This window comes from Gopherus evgoodei, chromosome 3 (genome assembly GCF_007399415.2).
Source record: "Gopherus evgoodei ecotype Sinaloan lineage chromosome 3, rGopEvg1_v1.p, whole genome shotgun sequence".
Lineage (NCBI taxonomy): Eukaryota > Metazoa > Chordata > Testudines > Testudinidae > Gopherus > Gopherus evgoodei.
In genome coordinates this window covers 186,683,786-186,709,928 of record NC_044324.1, presented here as the reverse complement: position 1 = coordinate 186,709,928, position 26,143 = coordinate 186,683,786, and the positions used below count along the sequence as shown (strand labels likewise).

General features: G+C 43.2%; 1 protein-coding gene across 3 annotated transcripts in view; it reads right to left on the bottom strand.

Moving 5' to 3' along the window:
* Nucleotides 1-13,045: 13,045 nt before the first annotated feature.
* PLEKHH2 (pleckstrin homology, MyTH4 and FERM domain containing H2) overlaps nucleotides 13,046-26,143 on the bottom strand; it is a 123,149-nt gene continuing 110,051 nt past the window's right edge. For all 3 annotated transcript variants that reach the window (XM_030557657.1, XM_030557658.1, XM_030557660.1), the window contains 3 exons: nucleotides 23,195-23,281; nucleotides 15,301-15,438; nucleotides 13,046-14,173 (listed from right to left, as the gene is read on the bottom strand). In XM_030557657.1, coding sequence (XP_030413517.1) covers nucleotides 13,991-14,173; nucleotides 15,301-15,438; nucleotides 23,195-23,281 — 408 coding nt within the window. In that variant the 3' untranslated portion in view covers nucleotides 13,046-13,990. The remainder of the gene's footprint in view (nucleotides 14,174-15,300; nucleotides 15,439-23,194; nucleotides 23,282-26,143) is intronic.

The following is a 26,143-nucleotide window of genomic DNA, read 5'->3' as shown; positions in this document are numbered from 1 at the left end:
GGAGTTGTAGTTCGGGGGCGTGTCAGTGCCTGCGAACACAGGCAGGAGGCAATCTCCATCCACTCGCACACGTACTTCCCTGCTCGAGCCCAGTCTCTCCCCAACCCTGCTGTCGGAGCTTGGCCAACTTTCAGACATGCAAGTCAGGGCAGGGGTTGGACTGGATAGGGCGTCTTTCCCTAGGGCTGCTGCAAAGAGGGTCCGGCAGCTCCCGAGGAGGGCTGGTCTACACTTAAAATTTAGGTCAACCTAGCTAAACTCAGGGCTGTGAAAAATGGCACACCACAGCTGTGCAGCATAGTTAGGTGAACCTAACTCCTAGCCTAGAGGCAGCTAGATGGACAGAAGAATTCTTCCATTGCTCTAGTTACTGCCTCTCCAGGGGCTGGATTTACTACAGCAATGGAAAAGCCCTTTCTGTAGCTGAAGTGTGTACACTACAATGGAGTAACTGCAGTTGTAGCGTAGCTGTGCCCTGAGACGCCCCTTTCATCTACCACAAACGTGAAAAAAGACCCAGGGAAGGGAAACAACATCTCCATCTCTCTTCATTTGTGTTTCTCCCTGAGAACCAGACTACCCAAAACAACAGCCTCGGAGACGGGGTGAACATCTCAATAGATGCCATTTTAGTTCCTAGAAGGCAGACCTCCAGGATTTACATTAAAACAGAGATAGCTGCTGTAGATCAAGGCCACTGTTTATTCTACTCATGTTGTCTTATTCAATAACCTTTATCTAAACTTTTTACTGAATAAAGTTAGCATTTTTAAATTTTACTTTTTTCTATTTTTAATGCATATTTTCACTGATTAGAAAAGAGCTGCACCTGTTCATCTTCCCCAAAGATTATGCACTTTTGAAAATCATGGCTATAATCCATGTTTCAGAATAACAAAATAGTTAAACTGAAAAAAAGGGTAGGAATGAGTAAGCAAATGTATGAATATAGGCTTGGCAGAATTCAGTTATTATCTGTATAATTTTGTTGGCTAGTATCAATGTTTATTTTTAAGCACTTTTTTCCATTTTTATTGATTTTAAATTTCACAGTTGTGGGAGTTAGTGGGGATCAGACAATGAGGGTTCAGATAATGACTACAGATAGCTGGATTCAGAGTGTTAAAGCTTTACAATCATTAAAACAAACTGTCAACATCATATGTCAAAATATACAAACTAAATAATCTTAAATAAACCCTAAGTTCTCAAAAAGCATTTTTCTGATTTTGCCTATCTGTAAATTACAATTATTATCAATGGAAATATTTTGTTGGTTTTGTGTGTTCAGTGAAATCAATGTTTACTGACATTTACGTGATAAAAATCTAATCCCTTCCAAGCCTACATAATACCAGTAGCATTGTTTTTAGCTTAATGTTACTTAAGTCTTAGAAGTGTTTTTCCCGGATACTTAAACCTCTACTTCACAAGATAACATCCTAATATTGGAATGAGTGAAATACACAGGTTTTTTGATAGAACCATTTTTATTGCAAAGGAATAAAACATGATTTGAAAGAACATGAGAAAATGTTATAACTATAATTCTTCATACAACATTGTTCTCCAGAAACAGATATATACAGTACTTCACTTTTTAACAACCAAAAAACAAAACAAAAAAACTCCTCTAGCAGTTGCATAGAACTAGCACTATTTCAGGAGATAATTGATCTTTCTTAAACATGATTAGATCTGTGATTTACATGGTTATGTAAAACATAAACATTGTTTCCCTTACATCAAAACTGTATTCTTAGTTTAATTTTACTAACTTTAAATGACACATTAAGATATTGTAGGCTTAGCAACAGGCTTCAATAGTTTAAATTTCTTTGTTTAATATCCACTATATTGTTAGGACTCATAAGGTTTATGTGACTTGATATTTAAAAAAAATTAAAACCAATATAAAACAAATGTCACTCTAACATTTTGTTTGTGTTCATTTTGCTGGGTTTGCATAGGAATCTGACAGATCTCTTTGGTAGTTCCCTTATTCTTAGAAGGCTTTAAAATGTATATAAAAATTCCTTATACAAGTGAGTGCTAAATATACTTAAGAATAAATACAAATACTCTACACATAAATTAAATGTGCTGCAATTACTAATTCATGGTGAGAGTTACAGGTTATATTACAACATATTGGTAAATGACACATAAAATTATTGTTTTTCCAGTAGGTTCAGTATGATATACTAGAGATTTTTAGATGGCCATGTTATTCCCCACTCCTTTTTAAATGGCTATTTTTGTATTAAACAAACTACTTTGACACAAAAAGCTTCAAAAGGAGCTACAATGAGGTTACCATTAAACTGTGCTCTTGAACCAATACTAAGTGTTCAGTAGTGTTTGAGAGGAATGGGTTAGAAACCACTGCCAATGGTTGTGCTTGCATCATGTAAAGTTACTCCAGTGAAATTGCTCTGTCATCTTATAAAATGTGGGATTCCCACTGAAGTCAATGGGAATTTTTTGTTTCAGAGTAGCAGCCATATTAGTCTGTATCCGCAAAAACAACAGGAGTACTTGTGGCACCTTAGAGACTAACAAATTTATCTGAGCATAAGCTTTCGTGGGCTATAGCCCACTTCATCGAATGGAATGGGAATTTCGCCACTGACCTCATGGGGCCAGGTTTTTACGCCTGGAGTAAGAAAACACAAGGATGTAAAATGGTCCAATCTGGAGGATTCCCATAAAAATAACAATATCTTCTTCCCCTGAGAATGGCTCAAGGTTTTGGAGTTTGTGTACACACCCAAATCCAAGAAGAAAATTCTCCTCCATCCTGCGTAAAAACAATTTAATCATGCCTTTGTGGCTGAAACCAACCTGCATTATAGCTATATTACTAATATATATTACTACTCTGTACATCTGTAGTATGTTGAAACAAACAATGATTTAACACAGTTGGCACAATTATTCCCCCACACAGCATATTTGACTGTACAGATGACCCATATAATATTTGGCCAATATTGATCTACAATCAATGCTCAAACTGGGGAACTATTGTGGAGCAGCAGCACAAGTCTGAACTGAGAAGCACGATGTAGGGGTATGGACAGAGGTGAAAGTAAGCCGGTCTGGTCCGGTCCGGCGTACCAATAAGAACCGGTACTCAGCCGACTGTACCATCAGGTCCCTGGGCTGGTCCCAGGGCTGGAGCAGTGGGTGGGCCCGGATTTCCCCCACTTGGCACTGGGGAAGTGGCTAAACAGTAGACTGTAGTCACCACTAAGAGAAGTGGCTTGACAGGAACTATAGAGACATCCTGTGGAAGGGGGGAAGCACAGAGGGTGGCACAGCCAAAGGGCTGTATCACAAAGAGGACACCACAGTCCTGGGCATGACATGGTTCCCTGGAACAGAAGTGATGGTGGTGAGATGCCACCAGAAGAGAGTGCACGGGCTAGAAGAGATGATCCCCAGGATAGCCAGCAGGGGGTGCCACAGAGGTGAGTCGCACTCTGTCACATGGGGCAGGGAGAGAGGCACTCTGGATCCATTCAGTGAGGAGACATCTTGTTGAGCGAGTGTATTTTTCATGAAAGATTAGATCTATTCTATAAAGCCAGCCAGCTTTACAACTGACTTAGCTTCAGGGGGAAAACCCACTTTATTAGACAGAAAGGGTAAGTATTTATAAGTGTAGGCCCTAGTTAGTGTTTTATTATTTTGTTTGTATTGTAACTATTTGTTTTCATCACTTTCTCTTATTTCTAACAGAATCTCTATTCGTTTTTAAATAAACTTTCTTTTGTATCTGTACAAGTGCTGTGTGTTATACAAGAGTGGTGGGTTAAGGTAAACTGGGGTAACACTATTCCTTTGGGAGCAGAAGATCTGGGCTTTCTGTAAGTAGCCAGTGTCAGGGGTTGACTATCATAGGGGAATGCTACAAGGAAACTGGGGGAGGGGGACACCTCAACCTGCAAGGCAAAGACAGAGCTGACATAGCCCGGAGGAGAGTGCTTGAGTGGCTGAGAGGCTGATGGTGTTAGGTACCTAACACCCAGTTACCACAGAGAAGACTCCCTCCAGCTAGAAACAGGGGTGTCATAGTATCTTTCCCCAATCTGAACCTTAGAGTCCAAAAGTTGGGGTACCAGCATGAATTCCTCTAAGCTTAATTACCTGCTTAGATCTGATAACCTGCCACCAATCAGGAATTCCAGTGCCCGATACACTCTGGTCCCCCCAAAACCTTCCCTGGGGACCCCCAAGACCCAGACCCCCTGGATCTTAACACAAGGAAAGTAAACCCCTTTCCTCACTGTTGCCTCTCCTAGGATTTCCCTCCCTGGGTTACCCTGGAAGATTACCGTAATTCAAACTCCTTGAACGTTAAACAGGGAGGAATGTCCCTTCCCCCTCCCCTTTCTCCCTCACCCAGAGGCAATACAGATTCAAGCTCCATGAATTTAAAACAAAGGGATTACCCCTTCCCCCTCCCTTCCCCTTCCCTATTAAGTACAGACTCAATTCACTTGAGCCTTAACAAGGAGAAAAAATCAAACAAGTCTTAAAAACAAAACTTTTAATAAAAAAAAGAAAGAAAAAGGTAAAAGTTATCTCTGTAATTTAGATGGTAAAAGTTACAGGATCTGTCAGCTTATAGAAACTGGAGAAAAAACCTCCTCCAGCAGAAATACAATTTAAAATACTTTCAGCCAAATACACATTAAAACTCTACCAGCCAGATACACATTTGCAAATAAAGAAAACCAATTAAAAAGACTATAACCGCCTGTTCCTTAATACTCACTATTCTGAATATATAGGAGACTGTAGCAGAGAGATTGGCAAGAAACCTGATTGCACGTCTAGTCCCTTCCAGGACCCAGAGAGAACAAAGCCAAACCCCAAAAACACAAACAAAGGCTTCCCTCCACCGAGATTTGTAAGTATCTTGTCTCCTGATTGGTCCCCTGGTCAGCTGTTTGGTTCCCTGTTTGTTAACCCTTTACAGGTAAAAGAGACATTAACCCTTAACTATCTGTTTATGACACGCCCCCCAAATCGCAGACAGTGGGGAACCTCACTGGCGGTGATTTCTTTCTAGAACTTTAGAATAAACAGATTAATACAACACATGCACCTTTACATATACTACTAAATATGTAAACTACAAGACTTTCTATATTTGAAGGACCAATTTTATCCAGTGGATTTTGGGAATCTTTCACGACAGAGTGCATCAGCTACTTTGTTAGAAGCTCCTGAAATGTGTTGAATTTCAAAATCAAAATCTTGGAGAGCTAAATTGCATCGAAGCAGTTTTTTGTTGTTTCCCTTGGCAGTATGAAGCCAATTTAGCGCAGCATGGTCGGTTTGTAGCTGGAACTGCCGTCCCCAAATGTATGGGCGTAGCTTTTCCAGGGCATACACAATGGCGTAGCATTCCTTTTTACTGACTGACCAGTGACTTTCCCTCTCAGACAGTTTTTTGCTAAGAAACACGACAGGATGGAAGTTGTGATGTGGTCCTTCCTGCATGAGAACTGCTCCTATACCATGCTCAGATGCATCTGTGGTTACTAGGAATGGTTTGTCAAAGTCTGGGGCTCTTAGCACAGGGTCAGACATGAGCGTCGCCTTAAGCTGTGTAAAGGCCTTTTGACACTTATTAGTCCACTTGACTGCATTCGGCTGGGTCTTTTTGGTCAGGTCGGTCAGTGGGGTAGCGATTTGGTTGCAGTGTGGTACAAATCGCCTGTAATACCTGGCCACGCCTAAGAAGGATTGGACCTGTTTCTTGGACTTTGGGACAGGCCACTTTTGGATAGCATCCACCTTGGCCTGTAGGGGGTTTATGGTTCCTCGACCTACCTGGTGTCCCAGGTAAGTCACTCTGTTTTGGCCTATTTGACACTTTTTGGCCTTAACAGTTAGTCCTGCCTGCCTGATGCGCTTAAAGACTTTTTCCAGGTGTTCTAGGTGTTCGGCCAGGAGTCAGAAAAAATGGCCACATCATCGAGGTAGGCAACTGCATATTCTTCCAATCCTGCTAGTAGACCATCTGCCAGCCTTTGGAAGGAGGCGGGTGCATTTCGCAGCCCGAAAGGAAGCACATTAAATTCATACACCCCCGCATGGTGATGAATGCTGACCTCTCTTTGGCAGGTTCGTCTAGCGGTACTTGCCAGTACCCCTTGGTTAAGTCTATTGTAGATATGAATTGGGCACGTCCCAACTTTTCCAACAGCTCATCGGTGCGTGGCATTGGGTAGTTGTCTGGATGAGTTACCACATTTAGCTTATGGTAGTCCACGCAAAAGCATATTTCCCCATCTGGTTTGGGTACCAGAACCACTGGAGATGCCCATGCACTGGTAGATGAGCAGATTATACCCATTTGTAGCATGTTCTGGATTTCCCGTTCTATCGCAGCTTGGGCGTGAGGAGACACTCGATAGGGTGGGGTTCTAATGGGGTGAGCATTACCTGTGTCAATGGAGTGGTATGCCCGTTCAGTCCGTCCTGGGGTGGCTGAGAATAATGGGGCGAAGTTAGTGCACAGCTCCTTCATTTGTTGCCGCTGCAGACGGTCCAGGGTGGTGGAGAGGTTCACCTCTTCCACGGCACCGTCACTTTTTCCTTCGTAGTAGACACCTTCAGGCCACTCAGCGTCATCTCCTTCCTGGGCTGTAAACCTGTAAGTCTCTGGAATAAAAGGGCTTGAGAGAATTAACATGGTAAACTCTGGGCTTTAGAGAGGAATTGGGAAATGCTATGAGGTAGTTAACAGCTCCCAGGCGCTCTTGGACCGTGAATGGCCCTTTCCATGATGCTTCCATCTTATGGGCCTGTTGCGCCTTCAAGACCATAACTTGGTCTCCTACCTTGAAGGAACGCTCCCTGGTATGTTTATCATACCAGGCCTTTTGCTCTTCCTGAGTATCCTTTAGGTTTTCTTTAGCAAGGGCTAAAGAGTGTCGGAGGGTGTTTTGTAGGTTGCTTACAAAGTCTAGAATGTTAGTTCCTGGAGAAGGCGTAAACCCCTCCCATTGCTGTTTCACCAACTGTAATGGCCCTTTAACCTCGTGGCCATACACAAGCTCAAAAGGTGAAAACCCTAAACTGGGATGTGGTACAGCCCTGTAGGCAAAAAGCAACTGCTGCAACACTAGGTCCCAGTCATTGGAGTGTTCATTGACGAATTTATGTGTCATGGCCCCCAAAGTTCCATTAAACCTTTCCACCAGGCCATTGGTTTGATGGTGGTAAAGGGTGGCAACCAAGTGATTCACCCCATGAGTTTCCCACAGTTATTTCATGGTTCCTGCCAGGAAATTAGATCCTGAATCTGTAAGGATGTTGGCGGGCCAACCTACCCTGGCAAAAATGTCTGTTAGGGCCTGGCACACAGCTTTAGCCCTGGTGTTGCCGAGGGCTACGGCTTCCCGCCATCGGGTAGCAAAATCCATGAAAGTCAGTATGTACTGCTTTCCTCTGGGTGTCTTTTTTGGGAAAGGATCCAGAATATCCACAGCTACTCGCTGAAATGGGACCTCAATTATGGGGAGTGGCTGGAGAGGGGCCTTGACCTGGTCTTGGGGCTTCCCCACTCTTTGGCACACCTCACAAGACCGGACATACTTGGCAACGTCCTTGCCCATCCCCTCCCAGTGGAAGGACTTCCCCAACCTGTCTTTGGTTCTGTTCACCCCAGCATGGCCACTGGGATGATCATGGGCTAAGCTTAAGAGCTTTTCCCGGTACTTAGTTGGAACCACCAACTGTTTTTGTGGATGCCAGTCTTCCTGGTGTCCACCAGAAAGAGTCTCCTTGTATAAAAGTCCTTGTTTTACAACAAACCGGGTTCGATTAGAAGAGCTGAGAGGCGGTGGGGTGCTCCGTGCTGCCGCCCAAGCTTTCTGAAGGCTGTCATCTGCTTCCTGCTCAGTCTGGAACTGTTTCCTAGAGGCTGGAGACACCAGTTCTTCGTTACACTGTGGACTTGGGCTTGGTCCTTTGGGAAGCGATGTAGGTGATGAGGCTGTTTTCGTTGCTGGTGAACCGCTCTCCACTGGTGCACCAGGTGGTATTTCAGGCTCTGGCTGAGCCTCTTGGGTGTTGTTGTCTGCTGCTTCTGCCAGTTCAGGCTCGCTGGTGCCCTCTGGCGTTGGAGTGGAAGATGGGTTTGCAATCGCTGGCGTCAGTGCTGGCAACAGTTCTGGTGCTGGCTGCTTTTCCAGTTCCTGGTCTGGGACTGGAGGCACTGTGGCTGTTTCAGTTGTTGGCATGGGATCCGGGTCCACTACCTCTGTCTGGGTCTCTGGTAACACAGACAGGGCCTCTGTGGACGGCTCAGGAACAGGAATGGGTCAGGAAGCTTGCCTGGTTTGGCTGCGGGTAATCATTCCCACTCTCTTGGCTCGCTTCACCTGGTTGGCCAAATCTTCCCCCAGTAGCATGGGGATGGAATAATTGTCATAGACTGCAAAAGTCCACATTCCTGACCAGCCTTTGTACTGGACAGGCAGTTCAGCTGTAGGCAAGTCTACAGCTTGTGACATGAAGGGGTAAATTGTCACTTGGGCCTTTGGGTTCAGAATTTGGGGTCGACGGATTGGTGGATAGCTGACACTTGTGCCCCCATGTCTCTCCACGCGATAAACTTCTTTCCGCCCACTCTCAAAATTTCCCTTCGCTCCAAGGGTATTTGAGAGTCATCTGGGCCTGGGGATCTTTGGTGTGATGGTGGTGTAATGAACTGCACTCGGTTGGGGTTCTTGGGGCAGTTGGCCTTTATATGTCCTAGTTCATTACATTTAATGACTAGCTGACCAGACTAGCTGACTAGTCACTGGGCCGAGGTGGGTTACTGGAGACTGGTGAGGTGGGAGAATAGGGCGTCCGTGGCTTTCCTTGGGTTGTAGGTGGGGTCCTGGGCTGCCCTCGGTTATAGGGTTTATTGTCAGTGTGCCCCCTGGGGTATTCGCTCCCCTTGACAGTAGCTTTTTTCTTTTCTGCCACTTCCATCCATTTGGCTCCAATTTCCCCCACCTCGGTTACCGTTTTGGGTTTCCCATCTGGGATGTACCTTTCTATTTCCTCAGGAACACCATCTAAGAACTGCTCCATTTGTATCAGGAGGCGCAGCTTGTCCATATTGTTAACCTTTGTTCCTGATATCCAGGCTTCATAATTCTTTGCAATGTGGTAGGCGTATCGGGGGAATGACACATCTGGTTTCCATTTTAGGGCTCTGAACCGCCGACAGGCATGCTCAGGGGTTATCCCCATTCTGTATCTGGCCTTGGTTTGAAAAAGTTTATAATTGTTCATGTTCTCCTTAGGCATTTCAGCCGCCACCTCTGCTAAAGGTCCACTTAGCAGTGGCCTCAGCTCTATCATGTACTGGTCTTCAGAGATGTTGTACCCAAGGCAGGCTCTTTCAAAATTTTCTAAGAAGGCCTCAGTGTCATCACCTGCCTTGTGGGAAATTTCTTGGGATGTGGAACAATAACTGGCGAAGGGTTGGTAGGATTGGCTGTGTCATTCTGTTTAGTTTTTGCTAATTCCATGGCCTGCTGGTGGGCCTCCCTTTGGAGCTCCATCTCTTTTTGTTTCTTCTCCATCTCTCCCCTGTGGTCAGCCTCTTTCCTGGCCATTTCTGCCTGAATTAGTTCCATTCGTCTTTTATGTTCGTTGTGTTTGTTTATTGCTTTTAGTTTAGCTATTTTTAGTTTGCTTGTTGCTGCACTGGTGCTCATTGTTCCTGCTTTCTTGTGCTGGTGTGCCCTCTTCTGTTTACTGCCTGAAATGCTGTTCCTCTGCTGCCTGCTTGGGGTTGCCTAGCAACAGTGTCTTTTTAAACTTCTTCTACCTAATCTTTCACGTTTAAATTAAAACAAAAGAAACCCTTTGATATGCAAATGTGTTCTGCTGGTGTAGCTGACTCACAGCTGGAGTCCTATTGTTTAACAAAAGACCCTTGTTAAACTTAATGGCCTTGCCTTAGGCAATCTCTCTGCACAACCAGAAAGGAGAAAAGAAAAAAAAATTCTCTGGCTGTAGTTTTAAACCCTCTCCCCTGCTTACAAACAGCTAGCAGAGGGAAAGAAGAAAAATAATAATCCTACTAGCTTTTGCTTTTAACTCACTGGCTTTTGGATTCTTATCCCACCTTTGTAACTATGTCATAGTATCTTTCCCCAATCTGAACCTTAGAGTCCAAAAGTTGGGGTACCAGCATGAATTCCTCTAAGCTTAATTACCTGCTTAGATCTGATAAGCTGCCACCAATCAGGAATTCCAGTGCCTGATACACTCTGGTCCCCCCAAAACCTTCCCTGGGGACCTCCAAGACCCAGACCCCCTGGATCTTAACACAAGGAAAGTAAACCCCTTTCCTCACCGTTGCCTCGCCTAGGATTTCCCTCCCTGGGTTACCCTGGAAGATTACCGTGATTCAAACTCCTTGAATCTTAAAACAGAGAGGAATGTCCCTTCCCCCCCGCCCTTTCTCCCTCACCCAGAGGCAATACAGATTCAAGCTCCGTGAATTTAAAACAAAGAGATTCCCCTTTACCCCTCCCTTTCCCTTCCCTGTTAAGTACAGACTCAATTCTCTTGAGCCTTAACAAGGGGAAAAAATCAAACAGGTCTTAAAAACAAAAAACTTTTAATAAAAAAAAAGAAAGAAAAAGGTAAAAGTTATCTCTGTAATTTAGATGGTAAAAGTTACAGGGTCTGTCAGCTTATAGAAACTGGAGAAAAAACCTCCTCCAGCAGAAATACAATTTAAAATACTTTCAGCCAAATACACATTAAAACTCTACCAGCCAGATACACATTTGCAAATAAAGAAAACCAATTAAAAAGACTATAATCGCCTGTTCCTTAATACTCACTATTCTGAATATATAGGAGACTGTAGCAGAGAGATTGGCAAGAAACTTGGTTGCACGTCTAGTCCCTTCCAGGACCCAGAGAGAACAAAGCCAAACCCCAAAAACACAAACAAAGGCTTCCCTCCACCGAGATTTGAAAGTATCTTGTCTCCTGATTGGTCCCCTGGTCAGCTGTTTGGTTCCCTGTTTGTTAACCCTTTACAGGTAAAAGAGACATTAACCCTTAACTATCTGTTTATGACAAGGGGTAACAAGGTGACTCAGAGTCTTGTTACCCTGAGAACCATTACACCCTGAAAGGAGTGTCATTTTTTAAGTTTAGCTGGTGGGCTAAACTCGCCTAACCAAGCAGAGGGAAACTGTGGTAGTAGCTACCCCGTACAATGATAAATAGGTAAATTACTGGTTGCAGAGAAAGTCAAATATTAAACAATATAGATTTTAAGAGTGGTCTTTCAGAAGACAGAGAAGAAGAGAAATATTATAACACTGTTCTTCAGATGTACTAAGACATACTGACTAAGAATCTGTATGAAGTTCAAAATGCTGTGTAAGGACAAAGTGGAGAGACCAACAGGTTTGATATGGTCACTGGAGTGTGGCAGGGATGCATCTTAACACTTCTCCTCTTCCGCACTGTGATGGATTATGTGGTATGAAAAGTAAAATCAAGGGAAGATACAGGAATTTTATGGAGAAGAGGAAAACTTGAAGATCTCAACTTTGCAGATGACATTGCTCCATTTGACATAGAAGATGATACTCCATAAAAGACTACTATCAACATCAAATGTGAGGCCACCAAAGTAGGATTAAGAATAAGCCAAAAGAAAATGAAAGTCATCAAAAAACAAGTCGGTAATGATAGTGTCTAAGTGATCAACAGTGAAGAATATGGCATGGTTAATGAGTTTTTGTGCATCTTGGAAGTACAATTAGTTCCAATGGCCAACCCCATAAAGAGGTGAAAGCAAGAACTGAGAAGATAAATGGAGCCTTTTTGAGACTGGGAAATATCTGGAGAAAAAAGGAGAACCAAGATAATGTTATACAATGCTGTTGTGATACCCACATTATTATATGTTTCTGAAATTTGGCAAATGTTAGGAACCCATAGCAGAAAACGTAACGCATTCCAGCAGAAAGGCTTGTGACAAATACTTTGTTTCCACTGGTGGAATAAAGCAACAGTTGTTGATCTGTTTCAAAGGGCCTGCCAGCAGGCTGCAAAGAGAATGATTTGAGACAGAAGGCTGAAGTGGTTTGCACACGTACAGCCATGTTTTGTGGTTAGAATAGAGCTCTGAATTTTTTTTTAATTAGTTCTATCATCTCTTCAAAATAAAAAAAATTTCTTCTTGCATAATATCACTAACAAGATGAGAGGAATTCCTTGACATACATTAGTAAGACACTGATCCTAAAAATACTTATGGTATGTGTGGCCCATTGACCTCAATGAGACTATTCACATGCATATAATTAAGAATGTGTTTCCTTGTAGGATTGGGCTGTAGGGGGCTGATCCTGCACTTTTTACTTAATGTCAATGGGAGCTTTGCCTGTGTAATGACTCAGCTAGTTATTCTTAGTTTATAGTTTTCAGGTCAGAGCTTTAACTTTCAGCACCATTAACAAAATGTGGTAGAAGTCATGGAGATCAGGGGATTTAGCAGGATTTAGAAGGTGTTCAGAAGAATTAGGTGTCTTGTTAAGTGCTTTGTAGCATCCATGCTATGAATTCAGCTTTCAATCTCTTTCTCCAGTTTTTAAAAATAGAAGAATGCAAATTATGTCCTTTATAATCTGGTCTCAGTCCTTCAGGAATATAAACTCTGCCTTATGTAAGAGGCAAGCACCATGAGATGGATTCCATACTTTTTTAAAATTATACCATAAACTGAGATTATTAATCTTCAGAGGTTACAAATTCAGCATTTTAACATTACTCCAGGTTCTAGAATAAACCATGAGGGATAAAACTCATGTTTAAGTGATAAATGTCCTTGATAACTAACATTAGTGGCAAACAGAAATTAAGAAATATATCTACAAGGTCAATTACTTGTTTGAATTGTATCTCAGAGGTTTTTCTAGTGGGTAAGAGACCCTCATACTAATATTATGGTGTGAAAGGCATGGATTAAATATGAAAAATGCTAAAACAATGACAAGTAGAACACTTTATTGTATTAGGCTTATATTTACAAAATACTATGCAATACTACTGTACAGTATACACATCACACATTTTATGAAGTCTTTCTCCAAGTTTACATGTACCTATTCATGTAAATGCTTTTTATATTGTGCTTGTGGTTTGAATTCTAACTCACTCATTTCTCAACTATGTTATTTAAAGAAGGGAAAAAACTAGCAGGCCAAACTAAGACTATCCACTCTTGTTTTTTTTTAAATATCCACTATGTTTTCTACAACATATGCCCAATTTAGATTTAGAAAATCAAAAAGAAGTGTGTAGAAACTACCAGCCCATTGCTGCGGATCACACAAGTAAACTGTTGTATAAGAGAATACATTTATAATAAATTATAAGATGTATGATCAATGATGTGCTGCCAGTACTTTTTTAAAAGGGCTTTCATAAAAACGTCCCCTTTAGACTGTGTCCCAGGGTGCTTGTATTGCAGATAAGAAGGCGTGAGAGAGTGGAAAGTACATGTGTCTGTTTTCCCATTTAAACAAAAATGCTTTCTCATAACCAAGGTTATGCAACTTGCATAATTTGAAAAACAAGGTTGGAGAGGTGAAGACACAGTCCTCCCTGGGGAAATGGTCTTTAAAATCCCTGACACTTACTGAAATCACTTCAAAGGTCAACTCCCCACCCAGAAAAGAATCCTACTTGGAAGTATTTTTGAACCCATGTTCAGAAATGGGGTGAGCTTCATCTGATAGGATAATCGCCCCACCTGCAATTTGTTTGCAGAGTTTTAACAGGGGCCTCTTTAACTAAAATGGATGGAAAGCAGTCCATCTTTCTTGGCTTGTATTGCAAACTAGCATATGATGTATATCTGGCACATCCAAAGATGTTCAGTCAATGTAGGAAGCATACCAAAAGTATATATTTTCACAGATATCTGTTCCTTTCATAACAAAGTAGGACCTTTGGTTGGTCTGCTGTTCGAAAGAAGCGGCTGACTCCCCATTTCCTTGGTTTTCTGTCCTGTTTGAGGGGAGAGTAGTGCTGGAGCAGAGAGATGATGAGCAGCCCCCTTTTGCTGATGGAAGTGGTTAATATAGCTAGCAATCAGTAGAGTGATCTCAAGAATCTGTAACACGAAACACACTATAATCTGTATCTGGAAAAATATAACTTGTGTTTTGACTCTAAAGAAATAGGTAAGATTTAATGAGCGACTGATATTATATTTTTATATAAATTCTTATATTTTATCAAAGAAATCATAGATGGGAAAAATACCTGTTAGGGTTATGGTTATCTTGCCTATCTCTCTACCAATGCAGGATTACTCCCTAGAGTAAGTACATGGAGCGTTTTGTCCTGCACAATTTTAAATGATTCAAGCAACTCAGTTTCCACCACTTCTTTAGGAGAAAATTCTACAGACCAATACATGTCTCTTAGGTAATAATTTTACTACATGCAGCCTAACTTTTCCTATACAGTGTTGTATGTCTCCTGCACAAGTGTTAAAGAAGCAGTCCAGATGGGCTGACGCCCAGGTGGCTGTGATGTTTTCCCCCCAAAGATCTGGGATGCTGTGCACCATGCCTTCTCCATGGAACTGCCAAAAAATTCCCCTTTAAAGGGATGATTTGATAGAAAATCACTATTTCTTGAACTGTTTGACATACACGTGTGCATATTTCTATGAAGAGACACAATTTTTAACTGAAGTTATATGCAGGAAACTATGATCCTATTGGTAGGTTGTTCTGGCTTATAGAAACTAGAGTTTCACTCCTTAGTTATAGCTGAAATTCTGCTTTTATTTGTTTTGTTCAGGCTGGTAGGCAATATTAGCCGTGAGAGAGGGTTTAGACTAATATTAGCAAAAGAGTTTCTTAGTCCTAGAATTCTGGAGAAGTGTATAGATGGAAGGCCATGATAAAATACAGACATTGCTTTAACGGGGATCCAAACATTTTTTTTAAATTGCAGCTATACTGATTTTTAGGCACTGTATATACTTCCTGTCTTTTATCTCCCTAACTGTCCTTGTTTGTAAAGTCTGGAACTCTGGGGGAAGGGTCATTAAAACAAGAAAACTGACTTTTATGTTTTTAATTGCTTCCCCCTTTAAATTCATTATGCAAAAGCTAATAACTGGAGAATGTTCTGAACAGCAAGTATTGCACCTTGTGCATATACACAAGGGTACTTAAGTACAAAGAGGCAACAAACACTGGAAATGATTTCAGCTAGTGTACCAACCTTTGGTTTTGCCATTCCAAATAGGAGTTTTTCGTTTGGCTTGTCTTTTGACTGAGCATTGTTAACTACCAGCATAAAGTCATCTTGGTAGCCTCCAAAGGTCATCAGACTTTTGTGTACATATGTAACTATTAATCGCTTTAACGAAAGAAAGGAAAAAACAGTTTCATGTATACAGAAAAATACAGGGAAAAAGACTACAGTGAATACTTCTTCAAACATAATTACTCATCTGATTTCAAAACACAGTTTTCGGCCCCTTTTGTAGAATTTTGAAACTAATTGCAAATTATGTGCCTGTTTCCCTCAGGCCTTCATTGTGAAAGACTTCTGCTTCCGGGGTGGCCCTGTTTCTAATTAATATAATATATATTTAGTTTAATGGTTACAATTTTTGAGTTTGGACTCAGATACACAACTTACATTATAAATGAAAGGCACAATCTGACTCCCACAGAAGTCAATGTTAAGAGTCCCACTGGAATTGGATCAGGCTCTAAAGAAGTTGAATCTCAGGGCCCAAAGTTTCAAAAAGGATTTCAATATAATCTTTGTGTGTACAAGTGATACAATTCACATTGGCAAAACCATTTGTGCTCACAAATGGGGATAAAATTGGTGGTTTGTTCACAGTACTAATAGTGCACAAAACCTTCTGCATGGAGAGAAGCAGCACACTTTGAATTTTTGGCCTGTATTATTCAACACACAACTCTGGACATGTAGCTTTTGAGTCACTGCCATTTGTTGTGCTGATTCATACCTAATATGATATCAATCAATATGGATAGTGTTTTAATACAGATATGCACATTTTAAATTATAATGAGAAAATATCTGTACAGTAATTATTTTAATCTCCTGGGTACCAAACTCCTTTTTGCCCTTGTTTTTCAACTTGCAAAAAGACCTCATCCAAATTGTAAAAGACAGGATTACCCTAACTTTTTCCCCATTACATTTTGTGTTAGGTTTGCCTTCATTTTCCAGGAAGAGGTCAGAACCTCCAGTGAGACTGCTCTCAGCTGCACCTGCTCAGTGCTCTTAACACTCTACTCAGCCAGCCAGGCTGCCTGATGGACCATCCTGCCCGATTGGCTGAGGAAGCCTGAAGAGTGGTTCTGAAATCTAGCAGCACTAGCTCACTGGCTGCTCAATACCCACACCCACAGACTGTCTCTCTGTTCTTGTCTCTCCAAGCCCTGCTCCTGCTCTGTCCTCCACAGCTCCAGCCCAAGGCTGGGTGCAGGACAGGTTCTGTTCACATCCTGTTCCAGCCTCACTCCTGCCTCAGAAGGTTATTCACCTTGTGAAGTAACTGAGGTTCTTCAAGATGGTTGTCCCTGTGGGTGCTCCACTTTAGGTGTGTCCATGTGCCCTGCGCTTGCAATCGGAAATTTGTAGTAGCAGTGCCTGGTTGTGTCACGCATGTGCTATTGCTGTCTCGTGTGCCTCAGTTCCTTCTCTACCACAGAGAATCTAGCATGAAACTCCAAAGCAGAGGGGAGGAGAGAGGGTAGTGAAGCACCCATAGGGACAACCATCTCAAAGAACCTCAGTTACTGCATGGGGTGAGTAACCTTCTCTTCTTTGAGGAGTGTCCCTGTGGTTTTTAGGTGACTGTCAAGCAGTGCCCCTCAGTGGAAGGGAAGGGCCTTGGAGTTGTGTTTGTGATTGACCATGAGCCTAAACAGAATGTCTAATTATAACTGTTGCTCTACAGCAGATGTAGTCAATAGGCAGACCATGAGCCAAATCCGGCCTGCCAGATGCTTTAGAACAGACCCTGAAATCTTTTCATTTACTTATTAGTATTATTGTTAGGTTTTTTTTATTATTATTTTCTCCGGAGACTGGACCTTGACAATATCTTTGGCCAAGAAATTTGGACCTTAACAAAAAATAATTGATTACCCCTGCTCTATAGCATAGTGCTTTGTGAATGTGTGAGCAGATGCTTAAGTTGCTGCTCTGCAAATGTCCATAATGGACATTATTGAGGGCTATGGATGTTGAAAGTGCTCTGGTAGAGTGTCTGCAGGCCCCCGATGGGGCTTGTAACTGACGTTTTTGATAACAAAAGTGGATGCATCCTGATATCCATTTGGATAGTCTCTGTTTTGAGATGATGGCTTCCCCTTTTGATCATTCTGATATAGAGATTAATAGTTTCAGTGATTTTCTAAAGGTTTTTGTTCTTGCAATGTAGAAGGCTAATGCTCTTCAGACGTCCAAGGTGTGGAGTGATGCCTCTCTTTTGTCTGCATGTGGTTTTGGAAAAAATGCAGGTAAGTTGGTTTAAATGAAAAGGGGAGGCAACTTGCAGTAAGAACTTGGGGTGTGGTCTTAGGGTGACTATCTTTTAAAGAAAGTTGCATACGGAGGGTGTGCTATTAGGGCACCTAGTTCTCCCACACGTCTAGCAGACCTAATGGCAATGAGGAAAGCCATCTTCATAGATAGATGGAGTAATGAACACTTGGCCAGAGGTTGAAACAGCGTTTCTGTAAGTCCATGTAAGACCAGGCTGAGGTCTCACATAGGAGCTGCAGTCCGTATTTCAGGGTAAGTGTTCTTAACGCCCTTGAGGTAGCGTTTGGTTGTTGGATGGGCAAATATGGTGACCCCATCAACCTTATTGTGGAAAGCCGTGATAGCTGCAAGGTGCATCTTGACAGAGATTGTGGAGAGTCACAGTTTTTTAGTTCTAATATATAATCTAATACTTTTGGTAAAGGAGAGGATGTTGGTATGATTTGTTTGCTCTGGCACCAGATGCTGAACCCTTTCCATTTATGAGTATATGTCTTTCTTGTACTTTACCTATGGCTGTTCAATAAGAGGTCTTTTACTTCCTCTGAGCAGGTTGTTTAATTTTCTCTCAGCCATGGAGTAACCATGCCTTGAGGTTGGGTTGGTGGATGTGTCCATATCTTGGGAGAAGAGATGAGGTACTAGAGGAAGATTTCAAGGTGGGCATGCCATTATCTTTAATAGGTAAGGGAAGCATGTTTGCCTGGGCCATGTAGGTGCTATTAGGATGACTTCTGATTTGTCCCTCCTGATCTTGTGTATGACCTGGTTAGGAGTGGGGTTGGAGGAAATGCTACTCATGGGGGAATTCTGCACCACTGCACATACGCAGAATTTGTCTCCTGTAGATTTCTTTGTTCTCTGCAGAAGAATGACTTTCTGATGGGGAAGCAAAGGGAAGCCGCAAGAGCAGTCATATGACCCTTTCCAGCAGTATGTTTCGAGTGCCCAGGGCAGCTGGCAGAGAGGTAAATCACTGTGGGGCAGGGAGCAGGACTGGGAAGACCCAGCTTGTGGCTCCTTCCCTGTGCCAGGCTCAGCTGCTCGTCCCGGTTGGGCTGGGGAGGATGGAACTTCCTCTTCCCCTGCACGGCATCCAGGACCACGTCAGACCCACTTCCAGATTTCTCCCCCAGATGTAGGAAGCTCTGCAAACACCGCCCCGCTACCCACTTCCTGCAGCCATCGTTCCTCAGCTGCAGGGGGGGAGGGATCCCTGTACAGGGAGCTGCTCCCCCATCTGCCCAACCACCATGCATCCAGACCCCCTCATAACCCAGACCCTCCCGCCAAGCGTCACCTCCCCCCCACACCCAGAACCTCCCCAGACAAGTCCCATTCCTCCAGCATCTGGACCCCCCACTGAGCCCTCCACACCCAGACCTTCTGGCCAAGCTCTATCCCCACCACACCTAGATACTCCTCCACACTAAGCCCCATCCACCTTCAGCTCGACCCCCTTGTAGAGTTCCATTACCATTGACCCAGAACCCACATCAAGCCCCTGTGCATCCAGATCTCCCCCACACCCAGATCCCCCGCTGAACTGCCCACACCCAGATTGACCCACACAGAACCCTCTCAACCCATAAATGTTTAAGGTTGGATCAGGATTTGTCGTCATCTGGTCTGTCTTTTCCTGTGTGGCTGTGTGTATGGTGGTGACCTGAATCTCTGCATATGATACCTGCCCTGTTTCTTATTTGCTGGTGTATAACTATCCAGGGATTTTAGCGTTGCCCTTGAATCTTTCAGGATACGAAGGGACTCATCTGTTTTGGCTGCAAATAGTTTTGGGTCTTCAAAGGGCAGGTCCTTGACCTTTACCTGCACCTCTCTCAGGAACTCCAAGAGAGGGAACCATGATGCCTGGCTCATGACCACCGGTGTTGCAATGGAGCCTGCTGCTATATCTGTGGAGTCAAGTGAGGCCTGCAGTGCTGTCCTGGCAATGAGATGACCTTCAGTAATGTTGGCCTTGAATTGCTCCTTATTGATAGCTTGCCAGAAAACAAAAAATTCTGACATTTTCGAAAATATTGTATGTGTATTTTGATAGCAGGGCTTCATAATTAGCTATTCGAAACTCCAATGTTGCAGATGAGTATGCCCTGCGACTGAAGAGGTCTAGCCTCTTCCATTCTTTGTCATAAGGGGCTGTTCTGATATGGTTTTGCCTTCCCCTCTCATTTACTGCTCCCACCATTAAAGAGTTTGGTGTGGGGTGTGTAAACAAGAACTCCATTCCTTTAGTTGGTACATAGTATTTTTTCAGATCTTTTCCATGATGGAGATGCTATTGCTGAGGTCTGCCAGACAGTTTTTGGCAGGCTCCATGACAGCATTACTGATTAATGATGTTATCTTTTCCAAGGTAGATGTTTGAAACACATCCAGTAATTTAAGCTGTCATTAAGGTACCTCCTCTAAGGATATATCCAGGGACTCTGCCACCCTTTTGCAGAGCTCGTGGAATTGCTTAAAGTCATCCTTTGTGGTGGGGGATGGAGGCATTATAGTTTTGTCCAGTGATGAAGATGACAGGTTCATCAGTGGTAAGGCTTCCTAGTCTGAAGTTTCATCAGTTTCCTCATTCATCTCCTCCTCGGTTTCTGAGGGTCCTAGTATGGGTGATGGAGAAAGGAGCGTTTGCAATCTTGGTGGGCTTGTAATATAGTGCCCTGTATGCTGCCCAGGGGTCCCAGTAGCGCCAGTCTGATGGGAATGGCATAGAAGGCGGCACCCATGGGTATCCGTACCAGCTAGTTGCCTCTGAAGATGAGTGGTGTCCTGTTTGGTGGGACAATTCTGCTATGGGTGAGGAGTGATGAGGTGCATATATTTCCCCTTCATCCTCCTCACCATCAACACTGGAGAGAGGGGGAGCAGACCTAGGTGGAATGGTCAGGTGGCTTGGTACCAATCAACTTGGAGTGCCATTGGTACCAAGGAGCGGGGATTCTGGTATTGAAGAGACCAGTAGGTCTGTGTGTCTTATGAATATTGCTGCAATACGAGGTACTTATGTCAGTGTTGCTGGTGGCACTGATATGTGAATTGTAGCCATCGGTGCCAAGGGTCTTGTGCTATGCAGAGTAGGTACCGCAGGTGGTGCCACTGCACTGCTTTGCGCCAAGTGTCTCTTCAGCTCCATCAGTACCGAGGCAGAGGGTTTTACTTTGCCCTTTGAGCCTCTGGCAGAGCTTGCCTGCTTAGGGTTTTTTTCTCTCTGGGTACTCGCAGTACTGGATGGTCCTGGTGTCTTGGAGTCTGACGTACCCGGCGCCATCGGTACCGATGTGGTCTCGGAGGTAGGGGAGTGCTTTTTCTTAGCTGATTCCCATGGAGGTGAAGTCTGAGCCTGCTTTTTTGTAGCCTTCCTGGGAAAAGGCTCTTTAGTAGGGGCTATTGTGGCAGAATCTTTATCAGAGGCTGCCAATGGCAAAGGGAGTCCCTGACTTGGGATCTGAGGCTGGTTGCAGAGATTTTTCCATCATAAGTAGCATAAGTTATAGATCCCTTGCTTTCCCTGTTCTGGCCTTTAGATTATAGTAAGGCAAGCACTTCTGAGGTATGTCTCACTGAGACAGCAGGATATACCGTGCATGTCTGTCAGAAATAGGGATTGACAGTCTGCACCTCAGACAGCATTTGAATCCCAGAGAGCTGGGCATGACAGAGAGTCTTCTGTCCCAGAATGAGAGAGGGGAACAGTAAAACTATAGAAAACTGAAACTTATTGTCCTAATAAGGGAGATAAGGATAGAATTTTTTTTTCTAAAATAAGATAAGTAGGAAGGGTGAGAATAAATAACTTCCTAATTGCTAACCTAAGTCTTACCTATAAAGGTATCTTATACTAAAAAAAAGTAAGAGGCGCTGCTAAGTGCATAGACTCAAGCCAATAGAGATAGAGAAGGAACTGAGGAATGCTTGATCATGCAGCACCATGTAACCTCCTGAGGGGGCACAAGAAGCAATGGTGCATGCGCGATCAAACCAGGCACTGCTACTACAAATCTCCGATTGCAAGAGCAGGGCGCATGGACACACATAAAGTGGAGCACCCACAGGGACATTCCTCAAAGAAGAACCAGCCTTGCTCCTGCCTCCTGGTAGTCCAGCTCCGACCCTCAGCTCTGACTCTTGACTCCACCTCAACCCTTGGCTCTGGGATTCAGACTGTGACTTCGGTCCCGACTATTGGCTCTGATTCCTGACTTTGACTCTGTCTCGACTCTTGGCTTTGGAGTTCAAAATCCAATCAGTAGGCCTGACTCCCTAGTCTCACTCTGACCCCTAGGCCTGATTGCCTATGACCTGACAGAGGCCAACCTTATAGGCTGAGAAACATAGTTATATGTTAAGAAAGACTGAGCTGGATCAGAACTTAAACTGAAGACCTTCAAGGAGTGAGAAGGGTGTTGATGGAACGTCATGCTGCAGCCTCTATTTTCTCTCAATCTGCTTGATTGCACTTTTCCCTCCTCTTTTCATCCTTTAATATTTATTACATTTGTCTAATTCCTCTATACCAGGAGTTTGCAAATTTCATTGAACCACGACCCCCTTCTGACAACAAATTAGTTCACAACCCCGGGAGAGGACGGAAGCCTGAGCCCGCCCAAGCCCCAGTGCCCTGCAGGGGGCCTGCAGCCTAAGCCCTGATGCCCCGGGCTGAAGCCCTCAGACTTTGGCTTCAGCCTTGGGCAGCTGGGCTTGGAATTCAGCCCCAGGCCTCAGGAAGTCTAAGCCAACCCTGGCGACCTCATTCAGAGGGGGTCGTGATCCCCTTTGGGGTCCTGACCCACAGTTTGAGAACTGCCGCTCTATACCTATCTTTAAATACAAAGGCAGGTTTAGAGAAAAAGTCTATATTTATGTTATGTTAGAGATTTTAATTAATCAGGGAAATGCAGTGTTAACATTCTGATAGCAACATTTAATTCTACCCCTTTGGAAATTTGAATTAAAACAGGAAGCCTCTCAGGTACACAAGAAAACACTAGTGCCACTACATTGATTTCAGTGGAGTTACTACTGCTTTACACCACTGTAAGAGAGAAAAGAATTAAGTCTTTAACTACATGACTAAACAACGCAGGGCAATATGACATACTATTCAACAAATACAATGGGAATAATCATATTATGTAACTGTAAATGCATTTATATATCATTTTCCATTAGTGCATATTGTCTTATGAGTGATCATTTAAATGAAAGCCTCAAGTAGGAAGAGTTCAGGTTATTGTAGGAATCTTATCTATGAATTTCCTTTTATCATTTAATTTAGTAGTTTGATATATAAAATGTTTCCCTGAGAAAGATGACAAATACCCAGCAAAGTAATCATGAGGTACTTCCACCATCAGTACTAATATAACCATGGCAGTAACTTTAAAACATTTTATAGTAACAAACGTACGCTTTAAGACTACGCATCTAAATATACGGGACCAATTTCAGCCCTGGTGTAATTTCATTTAATTCAGTGGCAATACATCAATAATGAATTTGGCCAATATATTCGCTATTAAAATATATTTAAATTTAAACTAAAACTGTTTTTTTCTTTTACCAGAAAGCTGTATTCTAGAATGCTTATGCCATCTTCATGTACAACAAGCCATATGTAGGAACTCTCAAGTGTGGATGTTGTTAAAGGCTACAAAAAGAGAAACAGCATTCCATTACACATTATAAATGGGGTTAGCTTTAAATAGAAACTTAATTAAAAGACTCAGACATTGTAATATTTGTCAGATATCACCCCAAAATATAAGGGAGCAGAAGTGCTGCAAAGAAGTTAGGGTATATATTTTAGGATTATTTGAAGGGAAATAAAAAACAAAAGTTACATCAGTTTATTTACCAGACCTGTGTTGTGATTTGTGTGTGCAAGGGTGAAGCATGACATGAACATTTATTGAGGTTATTGATTTTTAGGGTATTTATTGCTGCAGAACTTCAGGCTCAATTTCTTTATTATTCACATCTCAATCAATACTGTCTTCTTTAGTAACAAAGTTGTGGGATGTTTAACAGTGATTTAGATGTCAGCAAGGGAGAATCTGCTTGAAATATATATATATTAATGCTTCTAAGGACAAAAACCCAACTCCCATTTAAGTCTTTAACAGAAGTTGAATCAGACCCAAAAAGTATTAATTTAAAAAGACTGCTTCAAAACAAGGAAAAAGATAGTGAGAGGATTCTGTGTGGAGTGATATTAGAATGCAGGGGAGACATGGGCTAGAAATTATTAGGATTAACTTATTATTAAGATTATTAAAATTCATCAGTGTATTACTTAGTCCAAGCAGTAACCATTTGTTTGAAAAGTGTGAACTGGGAGTGCTGTGTTCAAGATGGGCCTTGAGTGGTTGATTAGAGGGAAGTCAGTGTTTGGTACTGCAGGCACAGCATGCTGAAGAATCAGAGGGCAGTGCAGAACGGGGAAGAAAATTGGCAGCATGTGACCTCCAGAAGAAGAAAGAGGAGAACCCATGTACCCCCAATGCAGATAGTGGTAAGAAACCATTTTCAGGGTCTCTGTACAGGTACAACGGCAGAGAATGGTTTGGAAGAATCATCTGAGAGAAGGGATTAGGAGACCCCATCAACCGGAAGGCATGGGATGCACTGTCCTAAGGATGCAGGTTCCATGACCACCACTCCCAAGAGGAGGAGATGGGTGGTGGGGTCAGGGATTCCCTCCTAAGAGGGACAGAATCATCCATCTGCCATCCAGACCAGGAAACTCTAAGTGTGCTGCTTGCCTGGAGCGAGAATTCAGGATGTGACGGTGTGTCTGCTGAGACTGATCAAGCCCTCAGACTGCTATCCCTTCCTACTTCTCCACGTGGGCACCAATGATACTGCCAAGAATGATCTACAGGTCACTGTGGACTATGTGGCTCTGGGAAGAAGGATAAAGGAGTTTGAGGTGCAAGTCATGTTCTCCTCCATCCTCCCTGTTGAAGGCCCAGGTAGGTACCATCAAATTGTGGAGATAACTGCATGGTTGCACAGGTGGTGTCGGAGAGAGGGCTTTCGATTCTTCGACAATGGGATGTTGTTCCAGGAAGAAGGATTGCTAAGAAGAGATGGGATCCACCTAACAGAGAGAGGGAAGAGCATCTTCGCAGGCAGGCTGGCTAACCTAGTGAGGAGGGCTTTAAACTAGGTTCACCGGGGGATGGAGACCTAAGCCCTGAGGTAACTGGGGAAGTGGGATACCAAGAGGAAACACAAGGTGGAAGGTGCAGCAGGGGAGGCCTTCTGATTCACAATGAGAAACTAGGGCAATTGGCTAGTTATCTTAGGTTCCTGTACATGAATGCAAAAATCCTTGGAAACAAGCAGGAAGAATTGGAAGTCCTGGCACAATCAAGGAACTATGATGTGATTGGAATAACAGAGACTTGGTGGGGTAACTCACATGACTGGAGCACTGTCATGTATGGGTATAAACTGTTCAAGAAGAACAGGCGGGGGAGAAAAGGTGGAGGAGTTGCACTGTATATAAGAGAGAAGTATGATTACTCAGAGCTCCAGTATGAAACTGGAGAAAACCTGTTGAGAGTCTTTGGATTAAGTTTAGAGGAGAGAGCAACAAGAGTGACATCGTGGTGGGCATCTGCTATAGACCACCAGAATGGGAGGATGAGGCTTTCTTCAGACAACTAAGAGAAGTTTCCAGATCACAGGCCCTGGTTCTCATGGGGGACTTCAATCACCCTGACATCTGCTGGGAGAGCAATACAGCAGTGCACAGACAATCCAGGAAGTTTTTGGAGAGTGTTGGGGACAACTTCCTGGTGCAAGTGCTGGAGGAACCAACTAGGGGCCGTGCTCCTCTTGACCTGTTGCTTACAAACAGGAAGAATTGGTAGGGGAAGTAGAAGTGGATGGCAACCTGGATAAAAGTGACCATGAGATGGTCAAGTTCAGGATACTGACAAAAGGAAGAAAGGAGAGCAGCAGAATACAGACCCTGGACTTCAGAAAAGCAGACCTTGACTCCCTCATGGAACTAGTGGGCAGGATCCCCTGGGAGGCTAATATGACGGGGAAAGGAGTCCAGGAGATCTGGCTTTATCAAGGGCGCAGGAACAAACCATCCAGATGGGCAGAAAGAATAGCAAATATGGCAGGAAACCAGTTTCCTTAACAGAGAAATCTTCAGTGAGCTTAAACACAAAAAAGGAAGCTTACAAGAAGTGGAAACTTGGACAGATAACTAGGGAAGAGTATAAAAATATGGCTTGAGCACGCAGTGGTGTAATCAGGAAGGCCAAAGCACAATTGGAGTTGCAGCTAGCAAGGGATGTGAAGGGAACATGAAGGGTTTCTACAGGTATGTTAGCAACAAGAAGGTCAGGGAAAGTGTGGGACCCTTTCTGAATGGGGGAGGCAACCTAGTGACAGATGATGTGGAAAAAGCTGAAGTACTCAATGCTTTTTTTGCCTCGGTCTTCACAGACAAGGTCAGCTCCCAGACTGCTGCATTGGACAGCATAGTATG